General features: G+C 40.4%; 4 protein-coding genes across 6 annotated transcripts; 2 read left to right on the forward strand and 2 right to left on the reverse strand.

Moving 5' to 3' along the window:
* Positions 1-65: 65 nt before the first annotated feature.
* Positions 66-1,656, reverse strand: LOC135630976 (uncharacterized). Its single transcript, XM_065138322.1, has 4 exons — positions 1,317-1,656; positions 802-984; positions 500-726; positions 66-411 (listed from the first exon to the last, which is right to left on the reverse strand). Exons 1-4 carry the CDS (start codon positions 1,602-1,604, stop codon positions 165-167), a joined length of 945 nt encoding a protein of 314 aa, XP_064994394.1. The 5' UTR covers positions 1,605-1,656; the 3' UTR covers positions 66-164.
* A 1,147-nt stretch (positions 1,657-2,803) lies between these two features.
* LOC135630965 (uncharacterized) lies at positions 2,804-5,157 on the reverse strand. 2 transcript variants are annotated; one of them, XM_065138302.1, is made up of 4 exons: positions 4,784-5,157; positions 4,225-4,416; positions 3,347-3,582; positions 2,804-3,175 (listed from the first exon to the last, which is right to left on the reverse strand). In XM_065138302.1, the coding sequence occupies exons 1-4, from the start codon at positions 5,135-5,137 to the stop codon at positions 2,929-2,931; spliced, it is 1,029 nt and encodes a 342-aa protein (XP_064994374.1). In that variant the 5' UTR covers positions 5,138-5,157; the 3' UTR covers positions 2,804-2,928. The 2 variants fall into 2 exon arrangements, 1 of the variants encoding a protein (XP_064994374.1); XR_010494197.1 differs by having other exon boundaries at positions 3,042-3,175; positions 3,269-3,582.
* Positions 5,158-8,896: 3,739 nt separating this feature from the next.
* LOC103978950 (uncharacterized) lies at positions 8,897-9,716 on the forward strand. Its single transcript, XM_009394923.3, has one exon. It carries the CDS (start codon positions 9,016-9,018, stop codon positions 9,529-9,531), a length of 516 nt encoding a protein of 171 aa, XP_009393198.2. The 5' UTR covers positions 8,897-9,015; the 3' UTR covers positions 9,532-9,716.
* Positions 9,717-13,428: 3,712 nt separating this feature from the next.
* Positions 13,429-17,697, forward strand: LOC135630998 (AP-1 complex subunit sigma-1). Of its 2 annotated transcripts, XM_065138349.1 has the most exons (7): positions 13,429-13,556; positions 14,349-14,435; positions 16,223-16,314; positions 16,440-16,548; positions 16,640-16,675; positions 16,753-16,839; positions 17,496-17,697. In XM_065138349.1, the coding sequence occupies exons 1-7, from the start codon at positions 13,554-13,556 to the stop codon at positions 17,565-17,567; spliced, it is 486 nt and encodes a 161-aa protein (XP_064994421.1). In that variant the 5' UTR covers positions 13,429-13,553; the 3' UTR covers positions 17,568-17,697. The 2 variants fall into 2 exon arrangements, with proteins under 2 accessions (XP_064994421.1, XP_064994422.1); XM_065138350.1 differs by lacking the exon at positions 16,640-16,675.
* The last annotated feature ends 349 nt before the right edge of the window (positions 17,698-18,046 follow it).

The following is an 18,046-nucleotide window of genomic DNA, read 5'->3' on the forward strand; positions in this document are numbered from 1 at the left end:
ATTAGGGATCAGCCATTGGTGTCTTATGCAGGTCATGGATCACAACATCGATTGATGAACAAATATTGAATCAAAGGAGACGGTCATTTATTTGCTGTTTTGGTAGAGTTTCACCAAATCTAGAACTCAGCTTGTAAAGATCGAGCACCAAAGGAACAAACACCTCAGAACCTTCGGATGAAGTCACAGATGTGGTCGGTGATCTCTGGCGCCTTCTCCTGGTTGATGAAGTGGGCTACTCCCTCCATGACGACTGCCTCCTCGAGCATCGGCACGTCTCTCTTGAATCCCCCTCCTTGTATGTACTCCTTTATCCCCGGGAAATGATAGGTCATGTCCTGGTCACCTATGATGAACTTTACCGGCACCTGTATCTGCACCCCACTCCATGGCGCACCCAACTCCCAGTTCCTGCATCGAACATACGTAACGTGCATCAACAAGAGTTCCTACGTCATCAGCTCTACTACACACACCAACCATGCCAAGGAGCGCTTACAAGTCCAAGCATCGGTAATAGTTAACAGGACCGGTAAAACCGGACTTATCCAGCTTGCTCGCGAAGTAATCGATGTCTTCTTCCGAGAGCCAAGATGGCAGCGCCACCTCCGCCTCGAAATCTACCTCGCTTAATAAAAGCGGCCCTGCGTTACGATTGCATAAGACTATTCGCAGCAGCTTTCCAGTTCCGATGCGTGCAAACTCTGCTTCGATAGCTCCAGGTTCCTACGGGTGAAACGAATTATCAGCGAGAGACAGTCCGGAGAAGAGAAGACGGGCAAAGACGCGAGATGATGATACCTGGAACCTGCACACGTAGAAGTCATCCCCATAGAAAGACCGGAAGTGCTGTGTGGGCTTCCCTGCAGGGTTGCGGGGCATGAACGGGACGCTCAGATTCACCAGCGCCTTCACTCTATCTGGTCTGAAGAGACACAGATTCCAAGCTATTAGTGCGCCCCAGTCGTGCCCCACCAGGTAAACCTGCAATCCAATTTACACCAACGAAGATAACTAGCATTGGTTACTTGGCTCATCTGCAGACTTCGATTTTAATGTTCTAGAAAAACGAGATAGGCAAAAATAATTGACCAGAATAATTATAAAAAGAAAATTCAAAGGATAAGTGGCGAAGGATTTTAATTTTAATGTTACCAGAGAAAGGAGTTAGACATATTAATTAATGAGAATAATAAGCACTCTGCAAAGGATAAGTTTTTATCCTCATAACAAAATTATTTTGATAATTATATTTTTAAATACTATGAAAATTAATAGTTGATCTATTGAGAGGATAAAGGGACAAAGTCGATCACCTGTGGAATGGCGAGAGCGTCGAGGAGGGCGATGAGATCCCCCACGATGTGGAAGACGGTGTAGGAAGCCGCGGCGGACGGGGCGGAGGTGTCGCCGTAGCCGCGGAGGTCCGGTGCGATGGCGCGGTAACCGCGGGCGGCCAGGCCGGCGATCTGGTGCCGCCACGAGTACCAGAGCTCCGGGAAGCCGTGGAGCAGCAGCACCGCCGGTCCCTCCCCCTTCTCCGCCACGTGCATGCTGATGCCGTTCGCCTCCACCATCCGGTGCGCAACCCCTTCGCCCTCCATCTTCCTTCTCTCTCTCTCTCTCTCTCTCTCTCTCTCGATCACCAGTAGATGATAGCAAGGAAAATAATATTCTATCGGAGTCGCGCCACAGACTCCGCGTTTGCATGTCACAGTCCTGCACAGAATCTTTTCAACGATTCAGTATCGTCCGCCAACTCGATTGCCTTTTCGAATTTGTCAAAGTCAGAAGACAGGTTTACATCACTTTCCAGGATCGAAGTTTCCACGTGAAGTGTTGCAGAAACAATTGGGTCAAAGAAATACTAACCAATGGTCTGAAGCCCTGTCATTGCTGTAAGTGACATTTGACCGAGCTGGTCTGCGAATGCTTCGTTTTGTATCGCTGTCAGTGCGCATCTCCCTTTCCTCGCTCAAGAATACAAACAAGACGAACGAAGGCCGGCGTCGCTCCTCCATTGTCACATTATCTGTTTCTTGCGTCTTTTCTTACTTCTCCTGATGGGGCGAAGAGGAAGGAGAGGGAGAGAGGAAAGGGAAAGAGGCCGAGCAAGAGAAGAAGAAGAAAATGATTATTTAGCTACCGAAATAATGGTAGAGACAAAGATGGATACAAAGATTGAGAGATGGTAGGTTATCATTATTTGCATTTATTAGTGTATGGTTGATGAGGGTAATAATGGTGATAAGATTCGGGTGACGTCAACTGCCCCAGATGACCCCAGATGACGCCTCACGTCTCTGTTGACCTGTCAGCATCTGGTCAACGCAGACTGAAACGCCGACCAAGGCACATTAACACCCTGCTCAGGCTCGATCCCTCACGCCACGCCAATATCGATGTCAGACGCTACCAGAAATACGATCCTGCTCCCTGCGGGAAGGCGCATCAGGCAACGGTAACCCTCGCTATAAAAACTATGGCGCTCCGAGGAAAAGATGAGGGAACATAGATAAAAAACCCCCTGCGACTATTCACTAACTTGATCGTCGGAGAGGTCGGGCCGAGTTCCCCCGACCCGACCTGTGTGCAGGTGCAAAGACGAAGGCCCCCCATTAAACGCCCAGACGAGGAGTACCTTCTCGGAGGAAACAACGACCTCATCTCGATCGGACCACCGCGATCGGCCGCCTCAATAGTCTCGAGGATCGTCCCTGGAAGATCCCCCCTCATCCGGACTCGAACCAAGCCACGTCGACCCCGAGGCCACGACTTAAAGTTGTTTACACCAACAATGGTATTATCTTCTCATAAAATCCACCACCGTTCCAAATTATTATTCTTCTAATAACAAGAACATAAAGCAGTGACCTGCCTTCCATGGTCTCACACAGAACAAAGTTGGATCACTCGTAGGGAATAACCTTAGAACTTGCGGATGAAGTGGTAGATGTGATCAGTAATCTCATGCGCTTTCTCCTGGTTGATGAAGTGAGCCACCCCCTCCATGACCACTACCTCCTCCAGCATGGGCACATCTTCCTTAAATCCACCTCCGTGCAGGTAGTCCTGGATGCCTGGGTAATGGTAGGTCAGATCCAGATCACCCACAATGAACTTGACCGGCACTTGTATCTTCACCCCACACCATGGTGCTCCCAGTTCCCAGTTCCTGCATCAATCATTCGATTATTTCACTCATATAACCAATAGTAGTATATTATCCAGCACCAACAAACACTAGAATTAGTCTCATAGGACTTGCTCGATTGATTGATGGATCCATCATCTCATCGAAGGGATCATGATATATAGTATCAAAGCCGGCCTAAGGGATCCTTACAGGTCCAAACATCGGTAATAGTTAACAGGACCAGTAAATCCAGACTTGTCAAACTTGCTTGTGAAGTAGCTTATATCTTCTTCTGAGAGCCAATCAGGCAATGGAATCTGCCTATCGAGAGGAACAAAAGCTTCCTTGGGCACCAACAAAGGCCCCGGATTTCGAGAGGCAAACACCATTCGGAGGAGACTCTCTGTTCCAAAGCGATCGAAGTCTGCTTCTACGGCTCCTGGTTCCTGCATTTGTACGAGTGTTTATGCACAGAAGAAAAAGAATGCTAAAAAGATGATGATCAAAGCATGGAGAGAAATGTTGTTAATTTATGCATAGGTATTAAATCATGAACAAAGGGATAAAGGGTAAATGATGAAGATAGTATTTGATCCGAGAACCTATAGTGTGTGTTAGACTATAACTCTATGTATCATGTAAACTGGAAGAAGAAAATAAACATGATAAGCCCTACTGTTCTTGATAAGATCATTTAGTTTCACATTGATTGAGGAGTATGGACTCATAAATCCATCGGGTCTCCTTTATTCTCGTAGACGTCTTTTGGAGCTCGCATGCTCTAAAAGGACAAAATCGTACGGATATGTTCTAAAAGGACAAAATGATACGCCCATCGATCAAAAACAGATAATTCCTCGAGGCTAAGGCTGCTCTTATGAAGTCATCAAAAGTCTACTCTAACAACTTCTTCTCAAACATAAGCAAAACATTCTGCACTGATCAATCATCACCACACTATGAACCAATTGACAAACTTTCGGATTGCTTGCAAAGCTCCCATCTCCCCTTAACATCAGGTGACATCTATTATGGACTATGTTCATAAAGAAGTTTGATGTAACAGCTAAAGAAGGAACGAGCCAGACCTGGAACCTGCAGATATAGTAGTCATCCCCGTACAACGATCTGAAGTACTCCACGAGCTTCTCTGCAGGATTTCGAGGTATAAATGGAACCAGCGCGACGCTAAGGTTCACCAGTGCCTTCACTCTATCGGGCCTAAACAGGCACATGTACCATGCTACGAGTGCCCCCCAATCATGCCCCACCAAGAACACCTGGGGATGAACAATTTGGATGGTGAGAAGAAATTACATGATGCCAACCAAATCATCATCTTCAATGTACTCATAGTTATGAGGCGTCTATTTCATTCCACTCTTGTTCTTTTCGATGCTTTGTTGGAGTTCATTCGTTACTCCTTCCACGATTAATGGAAGTGGCTTATGCCTGCATCAAAAGTAATTTCTTTTCGTGGAAGAAAGAAAAGAAGATTGGAAGTGATTTGTACGCAGCAAAAGTAATGTATTTTCTTGCTGCTGATTTTTGTGCCGTCGACTCGATCGAAAGCAGAAGAAACGAAGATTTGGAGAAATCAGACACGTGATCTTATTCTGTAACAGCAAGGAGACGAGGCGTTGTGACCTGAGGGATGGCGAGGGCATCGAGGAGGGCAACGAGGTCGCCGACGATGTGGAAGACGGAGTAGGAGGTGACGGAGGGGGGGGCAGAGGAGTCGCCGTATCCGCGGAGGTCGGGCGCCAAGGCGCGGTAGCCGCGGGCGGCGAGGCCCAGGATCTGGTGGCGCCACGAGTACCACAGCTCCGGGAAGCCGTGGACGAGCAGCACCACCGGTCCCTCCCCCTTCTCTGCTACGTGTATGCTGATCCCGTTCACCTCCACCGTCCGATGGCTGATCCCGTGCTCTTCCATCTCCCTTCTCTCTTTCTCGCCTCTCTCTCTCTCTCTCTCTATCTTCGGCAGGATAAGAGACGCCATTCTTCAATATGGTCTAGATATTACGGACAGATTTGGTCGAACATGGTAGATTTAACCCCCCACCTTATCTCGTGGCAGATTTGTTTGGCTTTGTATGGAAATTGATTTTGCTCGTCCTGTTAAACAAAGCCTGTCGTCTTCCAGACAAATCTATCTTTGTGTGGCTGCGTCAGTGACGAGGACGTCTTTTGCCCATCGACCTCCTCGGTGCACCCATTGGTTCTGGTCGAGTCGCACAGAGCAACCTCCTGTGGGACTGCACGGCTCTGCTGCTGACGCACAAATCATGAAGAACCCCTGTTTTGGGTCTTGGATCTGTGCGGACAAACCTAGCGCTCCTCACGCCGTACAAGGGTGATGACGACGGGCTAAGAAGCCAATCGGAGGTGAGCGCCGCCGCACCCCCCCCGGTTGGAACATCCGACTGCCACCAGCTCCGTCCAGGCCATGCAAACTTCCAAAAATGCCCCTCGTGGGGTGACATTTACCATTAATGCTGATGAGGACGCAACGAGGATAACATCCTTTGCCATCGTTTCATCTTGCCAAGATCCCGCCGTTACTTCTCGATGACGCCGCTACTTTGCAGACTCCACCCTCTCCGGGAGGCTCCCATCATCAAAGACCCGTACGGCTCGAGGCATGAGAAGATGCATATGACGTTGATGCATCAGATCTCCCGAGCGCCGGATCACCACCTCAACCTACGGTGATACAACCTTGCGCCTCATGTACCGGTCGCCGGTGAATGGTTGAGGCTGAATCTTCTTCATCGGCCTCACCTTATGCCCACCATGTAGAAAGGGTGGCGCCTACCCTCCAGGTTGTTCTGTCGTCGACCTCGCTTGATGTCAAGCATCTAAGGTGGTGATGGACGTCAAATGTCAAGCGGTGGCCCTCATCGTTAAAAGGAAACGAGAGTCTCTTTCGTTCGCTTTAAGTCCGTCCTTCATTCTCCTTAAATCAATTGATTATTGACATATCAATGAACACTATCACGGTGAGGAAGATAAGATTGATCGCGAAATCACTTAGAAATTTGGCTGCAGCGGCGTTGGTAATTGGCCGAATATAAGAGCGAAGCTTTGCTTTTCTCAACGACGTTGGTCGCTGGCCAAAGACAAGAACGAAGTTTCGCTTTTCTCATTGCTCTGATATTATGATGAAAATAATATAAGATAAGAATAATTATTGAAGAAACTTTATTGAAGATTTTTTATTGATACCATCATAAAAATAATAGAAGATAATAATGAAGAAGTTTTATTTAAAAAACTTTATTGAGAGATTTTCTGGAGAAATCTTATCTTCTATCATTGTCCTTCTTTATTTTCATCACCTGACTCATCTCGTACTAAAACACAATCCTGATGTCATCTTATTGTAAGGACACACTCGTCATCTCTTAAATTGGAATCTGTCAATCAAAGTGATATCTTTCCATCACAATGGACACGGTATCCGTGCTATAGTGAAAATTCAAGGATTTATCACTGTAGCTTCAATCTATAATTTATGCTAACACTAATAATCTTCTTACAAATAGTATATGAGATTCATTAACTAAATTTACGTTGCTTGTGACAAATGTAGGAGTCTAGCATTCTATGTTATCTTTTTATACCTATTATTTTCATAATTTTATCTCCAATAACGATCTTCAACATCTTGAGTTTGAAGCTCCTAAGTTTATATGAACTAATAATTGAAAGGTTTTTGTCAAAGTTTGGGTTCATCTTGATCAGGTTTTGACTAATGTCTGCTAGCTTATGTTTTTGACAACTTTTCTATTTTACATCTTTTGAGATGATATTATAATCATTGTTCCCTCCTAGTTAATATCAATGTTCTTTAATTTTCAGATTTTACCTAAAAAAAATTTATCTCATTTTCAGCACAAAGATTTTTATAACCTAATCAAAGCTAATTGGAAAGTTTCTAAATCTCCCGCTCTTGCTTTTGACTTTAGTACTAATATGAGAAATATTAAAGAATCTCTCTCTTGGTGGAATTAGACTAAACTTGGAAATCTCTAACATAAAAGTTTTATCCTTAATTCTAAATTATGGATTTGAGGTTTTAGAGACTACTAGAGATCTTACTGACCTTGCGTTCATCAATCTCTTATTCTAAATCATCATTCGATAGTTTAATATGAAGTAGTGGGTCATGGCAAAAACCAAATGGATTATCAATGACAATCGTAATTACCAATACTACCAAGATTACCATTCGTCGTCATCAAAATAGAATATAGCTTTTTAAGCACAATGACTTATCGTATAGAGGATATTCTTAGGATCTTTGTTGAATAATACTATATGCTTTGTAATTCTCCCCGTGGACTAATGCTTCATTTCTTGTATGGCATAACATGAATAACCTTTCTGTTGGTGAGGGCTCATCTCTTATTATTCCTTTTCGGAGGAAAGTATAAGAGGTTGTTCGATCGTTAGCGTATGGTAAGAGTCATAGTTCTATTGTAGAATTTTATAGGAATAGTTGGGAGACTATTGCTAATCACCTCATGGCATCATTCAATCACTTTTACTCTTCTAGTATCATTGACTTCGAGTGGACTATGACTCATTGTTTTCATTCCCAAGTGTAACAATCCTATCTTGATCAAAGATTTTAGACCTATATCTATGTAATGTCAACTATCAAATTTTGGCTAAGACCATCATTAATAGATTGAAACATTTTCTTTTTCTTTTTAGGGTTATCTTGAATGAGCAATCAACCTTTTTAGCCGGGAGAGGTATTCAGGATAATATTCTTATTATTAAGGAAATTTCTCATTGATTATTTGATTCCAAAGGTAAGAATTTATCGATGATCATCAATATAGATGTGGAGAAAGCTTCTTATACATTCTCTTAAAAAGCTATTATTAATATCGTACAAATTTTTATTTTTTCTAGTTAATTTATCTCCTAGATTTACACATCTATTTATGTTGTACGATATTTCTAATCCGTTCAAAGGTAATCGGGGTATCAAGCAAACTGATCGTTTGCCCCTTACCTATATATTCTCATTGCCCAACTCAACCGAGGTAATCCTGTTTTATTTTAAACACTTCCTAAAAATTTCTTACCTTATATACATTAACAATATTTTCCTTTGCATTAGGCTAAATAGAAAATCATGCTATATTATTCTTAATATTTTCAAGAAATATAAAATATTGACTAATAAAAAGTTTAACACTCTTAAGACCGAGACCTTCTTTCCTAAGCTTCCTATTAAGGCTCTTTCCCCTTTGGAGTTATTGGATTTTAGGATAAGGGTAGGCGGTCTCTTAGGAGTGATCAAAGTGCCTAAAATACTAAGGGCCACAATTCTGGGCACGCATCTCAAAGCTTGATGAACACATAGGACGCGTGAGGTGCCTGCTGTGGTATCGCCTCGTTCTTCTGCGCTGGGAATAATCCTAACCGTGCACGCATCTCAAGGCACGATGGACGCACAGGACGTGTAACGAGCCAGCACGCATCTCAAGGCCTGATGAACAAAACGACGCGTAACGAACCAGCTGTGACAGCGAAGCGACGCCTCAAATATCGCGTGGCTCGCTGCGGCACAATCATATGTGTGCACGCATCTCAAAGCTTGATGGACGCACCCTGCGCTTGGGTCGCGTCGAGCGCGGACCACGTTGCTATTGCCGACCGTGTCTGACTTGAACCGCCGTATCACCCTTCTCTTCCTTACAGCAACACACCACAATAAATATAACACAATTTCTCTTCATTTCTATTTCATTTACTTGTATTTCTCTGCCTCGGTCCTGCCTTCCCCCTTCGACTCCGTCTTCCTTCTGCCTCCGATCGTCCCTTTCTCTTCTCCGTTACTTCAGACGGGAGCAGGCACTGATGGAGATCTCCGCGGTCGTGTCCGACGCTTTCTCGGCAGTCGCCACCCAAGGCCTCGGCCTATCCGCCAAGCTCCTTCTTCCCCGCTACTCCCTCTCCCTCTCCGCCGTAGACTCCGGCGCTCCCCCTGCCGTGGTCAGATCCGACCCCTTCCGCCCCGCCGCCGTCCCCCGCGCCTTCGTCCGCCGGACCAGGCGACGCACCCGACGGAGATCCCTCACCGAGGGCGGCGGCGAGGACGACGGGTTCTCTGGCGACGGCGATGGCGACGATGGCCCCTTCGGCGGAGGAGGTGACGCTGGAGGCGGCGGAAAAGGCTGGAACTCGGGCGATCAGGGGCCGGGTTGGGGCGGATCCTCGCCGTCGTCGTCGGACCCGGCATTCGATTTCATTTACGAGGTCATGTGCTGGATCGCCCTCTCCAACTGCGCCCACTTCGCTTTCAAGAAGATGGGGCGGCTTCTGGCGACGAGGGGAAAGGTGTTTCCTTTGAGATTGTTGCCGTCGGTGTGCTGATCGGAGACCGGTAATAACGATGACAACCTCATGGATTAGGGTTTCCTCCTTTCACTCTTTCCATTTTGATGCATATAACATGTACATAGACATTTCCTTTTCATACGTTCACGTGCATATATCACTACGCTTGCAACATGTATTATTCCTAACAAGTTTATCAACCAAAAGAATGTTCTTTTCAATATGTTTATACTGATTTCTGTACTGAGATTGATAGATTGCTCTCATTGTGATCTTTTCTTCTTCATTAACGCTTGGTGAAGTTTTACTTGGACATCGATGCGGAGTAAGGAAAATGAATCTTATACATGCTTGGTACAAAAAGTTGACATTGAATTGCTAATCGTTGGTGTGCTTGCTTAGACCTTAAAGCAATTTTATTTGCATGAGGTATCATGATTAACAATTGATTCCAGTCAATACCATTTTGTTTTTTTATCTTCATGCATATTTGTTGCTCTATAGGTTTCTAAGCTTCTATCATTGTTTGGAAACCAGAAGAGACGGATTTATTTTTCGTATCTAATGAGAATTTTTTTTGTTACACCTAATGTTTTAGTAGGTGCATCCAGTTTTTACTGTATTCATCATCTATATAATCACATTATCTGTATGCATGACTGCAACTTTCAGTGTGAAAACTCAATTGATATAACATAAGTATGTCCTGTTAGCAATTGTTTGCACGGTTCAATGGAAAATCAATTGAAAGTTGAAATTTTGGGCAAATACGTCTTTGGAGATGGGAAGTTGTAGACAATGGAACATCAAAATTGATATGTTAGAAAAGTTTGTATGGAATCATGTCTTCAAATAAAGGTTGAAACTCATGTGTGGGTCCTCATGATGTTGTATAGATTGATGAGAGTAATTAAATCATTGTGTTTAAGCTAGAAAGTTTGATAAACATTACAAAATAGTAAACAGAAATATGCTAACGCCCGAGGGATTTCACAAAACCTTCTTATCACCATAGGAAATACTCATTTGACTGGTAAGGAATTGAATACTAATCACTAGTTGATTTAATTGGTAATACTCCTTAGACTGCCTTCTTTTTTTTTTTTACTTGACGTGATATGCATTATCAAGAGAACACTGTCTAATAACAATCTAGCTAGGTATTTGAGCTTGCAAGTTTCTGTAGTTTGGGTTGTATTATGTCAAACTACTCATTGTCACATTTCGAAGCTTATTCAAGTAAAATGCACTTGCTTAGCAGATTTGAGCTTCTTTTTGAATTGCTCTTCTTTTTTCTATGGATGATGCTTCTATGTGATTATGACTAAACACAGTAAGATACAGAGTAGGATATGGCTGTCAGCACAGAAGGTGTTTGGTGGTTAATGCTTCTGTGGATTTGTTGTTGTTTTGTGCTGCTGTATGGTTCAACAGGACTTGTTGGGAGTGTTCATATTCTGTCTTCCTAATCATCTCTGTTAATCTGAACTTTTGTTTATGAAGAACTTTGTGTGCAGTTCTAAAATGGAAAGTCAGTGTGTGGTCATCTACAATTAGAAAGCCTGGAAATGTGTATATAAATGCAATGCTTGTGCAATGCTGGATCAACATATGGAATCCAAATCTTCTAGATTTTTTGTGTTTGGAACTGCAATTTGCTTCCCTATGCATTTGGCTGTCAGTATTTTCTATTATGATTTGCTCAAGAGCATTCCCTTTGGGATGTGAACAAACAGCACAAGGCATTTTGGCCATTCTTTCTCCTCGGGTTAATTTTCTATATAGAATAATTATAAATTCAACAAAAAATAGAAAATTATCACTATCGATCTATTTGAGAGAGAAAATACTATTGATCAATTATCATCTAATACGTGAGAGAAAATACTATCAATCAATTATCATCTAATACTCCGTCCCCTTTTAACTCGGTATAAAAGCGAGATCAGTCATCTTCTTATCACTTCCACCTCACCTTGAGGCTAACTTAGGTGTGTGTGTGCTGAGGTGTTCCATCGTGATGAGGTTCCTTGATACTTGATCGTTTGGGAGAAAGTGAAGAGCATCTTGTATGATCAACTTGTGATCTCTCCCACCAATGGACACATGAATTTCAAGAAAGAAGTTATGATTGATAGATGTCAACCTCCTAGTGTAGTATTTCAATTTTTATTCATGAAGATGATTTTTTTTTCACTTAAGGAGAGTTATGGGGATCATATTATTATCACACAATTATGACGATCCACGAGGACATGAAGAGCTTCAAATCACTACATCAAAACCATACGAGCCTAAATGCCCATGAAGTACTCATGTTATACATATTTTATTTTCTCATGAGATTATAGTAGGATTTAGACATGGGATACAAAGGGACGTTATACATATATCTTAAAGTACATATGATAGAGGATCTTGGAGTAGACACATATCTCCATCCTATAAACTTTTAACTCACTATCTTATAGAAGAGGGTATGTGATATTCATGTAAGGGTGGACACTTGTCCCCATCAAGGGACATTTAATTGTAAACCCTACAATATGAAGGGATGAAGAGTTAATAGCTTGTAACTATCAAGAACCTTAGGTTATATACTTAAGTGAGAAGAGAGTCCTCGAGGGTGAGAGGCCCTATCGTGTCTATTCTTTCCATTTCGTTCCTCTCCATGACCTTTCTCCTTCATTTTCAACCATCACAACAACACTATCATTATCACATAAGTAGGGCTAACAGCTTAAGGAGCAACAACCTTACGTGTCTCTTCTATTGAGTCATCCGCTCCACTACAGTTTTACCATCTAAGTTCAATAGCATTAGATCATTTTCAATTATGTTAAGAATTATTTATGCAAGGAATAGTCTCTGTCCACAAAGCTTAAGTGATATATTAACTTGATTGTATCTTGTTCAATAGAATTGATATATTAACATGAGTTGTTTACGAGAGGAATAGGATTGTTACTACTTGTGTTTCTTAAGTTCTTAGACTTCATCATCTCTTAATACATCATTTATTTTTGCTCATCACACATTACATCACTCACCCTTATATCATACACTCGAAAACGAATTAAGATATATTTATTCACAGAATATATAAAAAATAAATTTATTAATTAAATAATCTAAAAAAAATTAAAAAAAGGATAAATGTTACTATTAATGTTAGAATTTATTATAGCAGGGTGGTAAAAGTTTGAAATGGTTTAGCTGAAATTATTTATGTTACACTTGAAAATAAACTATGATACACTCATTCACAAAATTTATCCAAAAATTCTAATTTTTAATAATTAATTATTTTAAAAAATCTCTAAGAGTGAAAAACACTAATGATGTTAGAATAATGTCATAGTAGATTTGCAAAAGTTTGAAATGGTTTTATTAAAGTTGAATCTATTATACTCTAAAAGAAACTAAAATACATTTGAACTTATCCAAAAATCTAAATTTTAATAATTGATTATCTTAAAATCTTCTAAAAATAAAAAATAAAATAGTATATTGGTAAAATTTTGAAATAGTAGTTGTTACACTAAAAATAAATTAAATACACTCGGACTCATCTAAAAAAAATCTAAAATTTGACAATTATTAGAATGATGTCATGCTATATCAGCGAAAGTTTGAGATGATCTAATGATGTCCTACACGCATATTTATATAGCACAATTACAAGATTCTCGACATATTTATAAGTTGACTTTTAATGATATTATCACTATTTTTATTTTTTAAAAAATATATATAAGAGTAAAATATATTTTATTTTGATGAAAATTTCGGCTAATAGTCAAATATACCGTTTAAATTTTACAGGGATATTTATGCTAAAAATAAAATCAATAAGGATAAGTCCATAAATTGTTTATTTGGAGGGGTGTATACATAAATATCCATCTATGTCTGTACATATATGCAAGTGTGCCCCTTTCCTTCTTCTTCTTCGTCGTCTTCGCTCTGTCGGAACGCGAGATTGCAGTCGGTCAATCTGAGGGCCGAAAGAAGCAAGACTAGAAGCGGCTCAGGAGGAGGAAGGACGCGGAAGAGAGATGGTTCGTTCTGATCTCTCTCTTCTCCCTCGACTTCTTTTCCGCGCGCCTAGGCTGAATTTTCTCTTTCTTTCGTTTCACGCGACCTTGTTTGGATGAATTCGTTCGAGGTTTTCTGAGGTCCACCTGAGTCACTATGTCCCCTGCTCGGACGGTTCATTCGTAACGCTAGCTGATGTTAATTTTCCTGATTTTTCTTCTATTCATTTCGAGTTCCGTCAGAAGGACTCGTGCTAGTCGCCTTGCAGTTTTCCTTTCTTCTTGTTCGAAAGATCCAAAATTGATGTTTTATTGGTATACTGCTAGCGATATCTTTTATTTACTGTCTGAGAGATGATAAGAGCCGAGAATCATTTAATTAGGAAGGAAAAAAATTTCTCTCTTATTTTTGTCTGCCTATTAATTTTAGGTTTATATCATACTAATAATTGAGATCTCCTTGCGAATAATGATGGAAGCGTTAGATGAACTATTGGGTGTTTTGTGTTGGTCTCCACGTTGACTCTATTGGCAGTGGAGCAAAAAACCTAGTTTGATCACTTGCATAGATGGTCTCTCATGTCATGTCAAAGGTTTAAACTTTTGTGTTGGTTTCTCTTGTGGTAGATCGTTTTGTAGGGACACTATGTTGATATAGAAGAGTTTGTTGGTTAAATTTAGGTTTGTAGTAGCTGCTACTACTAATGTATACATTATGGTTTACTTCTTGTTGAATGGATCATTGCCAAATTGGTTTTTTTTTAATACATCGTGTGCCTTGGTTGTTCTCTCATTTTCTTTTTCTAATTATGCCAGATTCACTTTGTACTTCTAATTAGTCGACAAGGAAAGGTTAGATTGACAAAATGGTATTCTCCTTATTCACAGAAGGAAAGAACCAAGGTATATACATGCAATTCTGCTTCAATTTTTGGTATCATCTTTTAATTGTTTCCTTCAGTTCACTAATTTGTTTTGTCAGTTATTCTCTTGGCTGTAAAGTCTGTCTGTGCATGACTATTAACATTGTGCTTATTCTTTTCCTTATCTTGGAAGATATGTGTTCCGTTTGACCTAGCTAGACTTAAAGGTATAATATTCTTAATATTACCTAGAAATTCTAAGTCAACTTCATCCTTGTTTCTAGAGGTTGTGTGGTAGTTCTAAACTAACTCTAGATGGGATTAGTCATCTTCTAGCCAAGCAACTAGCTTATAACACTACTAGAATGGTTGATGGTTACCGTTCTTGATATTCAACTTATGGAGTTCTAGTTGGACTTAAATTTCTAATCTATTGATTTTTAGCATGACTAAACAGAGAAAATGTGTGATTTTTTTTTTGGAAAAACCAAAGTCTTTGGGCCAATAGGGCCCTATATATTTCTCTATACTAAAAGAGAGTTTCTAGATGCATTTTGGGATTGGTGCTTGTCCTAAATGGTGCTGGTCCTATTTGTGTTAAATAAGTTCACTTGTTCAAAATGAAACTCATATATTTATATGCGTCTGTGTATATGTGACTGAAAGGACAACTGGCAACCTGTTGGACATGGATATGTTCTTTTTCTCTTTATTTTCTTTAGGCTTTCCAGAAGTTTGATATTGTGAACCCAATTCACAAACATTCGATTAACTGGACTGTGTCATCCCAGAAGAGGAATGGACATGACAAGAAAAACTAGAAATTCTATAGATCATAGAATACCACCCTGTCATGAATCCTGGTAATGTAGGTGAGAACGCTAATGGATTCAAATAATTGGGAAATAGGGGACAGTTGGTTTTGTTCAAAAGAAATCCTGTTCGACCTAAAGAGGATGATGCACATTCTTTTCCTTGGGTGGGCAGCTGGGGAACAAGGGAAAGGATGTTCTTGGATGCCTGGTTTAATAACCTTTTCTTAACTATTCCTTTTCAACATCTTTATTTTTTTTGTTAATATTCTATTCTCTGTTAGCCCTTCAATATTACTCCTGTCTTGCTGATTCTGCTACTAATAGGTTTAGTTTCTCATAATCTATTGATTTCTCTTTGGTGTTTCATTCTCCATACATCTTCTGCACTCGCTATGGTAGAATCAGATTGCATTCTTAGAAGTGAGAAGTGAAAACTGAATGCCCAAACTTTTTTCTTTTGAACATCTGTTTGAGTACAATAAACCAACCTGAATCTGCTAATCCATAAAACTTCTTAATCAAGCTTTCATCTGATTCCTATGGATGTGATCAAAATCTGTTGAACGTATCACCTTATCTGTCTGGGTCAAATCTGAACCAAAATTCTTATTCTCCTTTTTGCATGCTTCATTCCCTCTTATATTCTCTTGAGGTTAAATTTAACTGCTATTTCTTGGAGGTGTTTTTAGAGTTTCCATATCTTATAATATATTGGATGATGAGGTGATTTCTAGACTCAATTACCCGATGTTAGATCCACTGTAAGATTACCATATATCGGTTCATTTGTTCTGTATCAGCTTGTGGCTCCAGACTCTCTTGTTCTTGTATTTAATGGATTGTTTGTTCTATTTTATCTAAATCTTTCTGCCAGGAAAGTTCACTATTTTGGTTAAAAGTGTCAGTTTGAGTTGCTATTTCTTTTTCTCTTTTCTATTCAATAAGAACATAAGGTTGATAGCTTTGTTTTGTTTAATTTCATTTCTATTAACATACCCCTTTTCTCACTAAGGTCATTCGAGAGCTTAGTGGGTTGATACTTGCACGAGGCCCAAAGCTTTGCAACTTTGTTGAATGGAGAGGATATAAGGTTGTCTATAGAAGGTAATTCTCTTGTAGTAATTCAATGAGTTCCTGCTACCTTAGCTGCTGCCAATTCTTCTCTTTCGGAGGCAACTTTGCTACTTTTAATAGGTGAAGTTCTTATACTTTCAAGATACCATCTGCAGATATGCCAGTCTTTACTTCTGCATGTGCATCGATGCCGATGACAACGAATTAGAAATTCTTGAAATTATCCATCATTTTGTTGAGATACTGGACAGATACTTTGGCAGTGTAAGTCTATGATTTTATAATTATATTCTACTCTTAATATAAGCAACATCTGTTTATTACAATATGAACATATATGTTTCCTTAACGTTAGGTTTGCGAGCTGGATTTGATATTCAACTTTCATAAGGTACTTTGTATGGCCGTGGAGATGACTTTCTTCATATCTTTTCTAGTTGATCTCATGCTTACTTTTGAACTGGTCAGGCATACTACATACTGGATGAAATTCTCATTGCCGGGGAACTCCAAGAGTCAAGCAAGAAGACCGTTGCTCGGCTTATAGCTGCACAAGTATTTAATTCCTTATCACTGTGCTTGATATTGATGTTGTGACCTATGCTTTAGAGTGAAGAAAGAAAATCCATCCCATCCTGTTTTCGACTCATGGCAATTAGCTTATATACATCAAGAAATAATCATTTAGCTAATAAATAAATATAAATAGGTGTTATTCTAATAAGTTCTCCTGTTTGATGAAAAAGGTCATCCACTTGATTAAATATACAAAATGAATACTTAGAAAAAGAAAAACTGGTATCCTATAGTGGTTTCTCTCGTCATTGAAGGATTTCCTTTTGAACTCCTAAGTTGTTTCATCAAGGTCAATTGGTGGTATAATTTCTTATAAATATGCACTTATATATCTGTGTATATATACACCAACAAGACTATGGCATGTTCTAAGCATAGGTTCCCCAGGTATATGGTGAGTGGTTTTCTTATGTAGGATCGACGATTACAATCCGGATTCATGTCGAGAAAGAAATTTTTTATTTTTTGGATTTTACCGACTGAAACATATTTCTTACTGCTTTTTTAGGGGCTTTCTCTATTTTGACATGCACACTTAACATGTTGGCCAAGCTATTCAGAAGATCATAAAAAGTCCCCAGAAGTTTCATCCTTTTGTTGAGTTACTGTGCTAACGATTGGATCTTCTTCTGCAGGACTCACTGGTGGAAGCTGCAAAGGAGCAGGCAAGTTCTGTAAGCAATATGATTGCACAGGTCACCAAATAGGGTTCCTCCAGTTTCTGTATCACAATTCCCTTCAAACTTGTTGATCTCATCTCATCTCATCGGGACTGTAATTTTCCCACCAACTGTTTGTTCACAGACGTCGTTGATATGATCAGTCTTTCTTGCTTGATATGATTAGTGTCGACTTTGCTCACCAGAGTTACATGGTTGTATTAAGGAGCAGTACCATCGAGCAGATGAACTGTTTGCTGATTTGACTGGTTTATCTTTGGTCGTAATCGTTGCTCGGTTACATATCGTCTTGATTCGGGTGATTGCAGTGTGTCGCGTCTCACTGCCGTCCTCTACTCGACAACCGAGTCGAGGAACATGGCTGCAGTTGACTGCCGCGGCCACAGATAGAGACGGGTACTTAAAGCAAACATGTCGTGCCCACCGCCATTAGCTGCACGTTGCTCTCGTGCTGTGGTAACGCCTCGTCCTCTTCCTCTCGTCAAAGAGTGGTGCCTAACCAGAGA

The sequence above is a fragment of the Musa acuminata genome, chromosome BXJ1-3 (assembly GCF_036884655.1).
Source record: "Musa acuminata AAA Group cultivar baxijiao chromosome BXJ1-3, Cavendish_Baxijiao_AAA, whole genome shotgun sequence".
In the NCBI taxonomy this organism is placed as follows: Eukaryota; Viridiplantae; Streptophyta; class Magnoliopsida; order Zingiberales; family Musaceae; genus Musa; species Musa acuminata.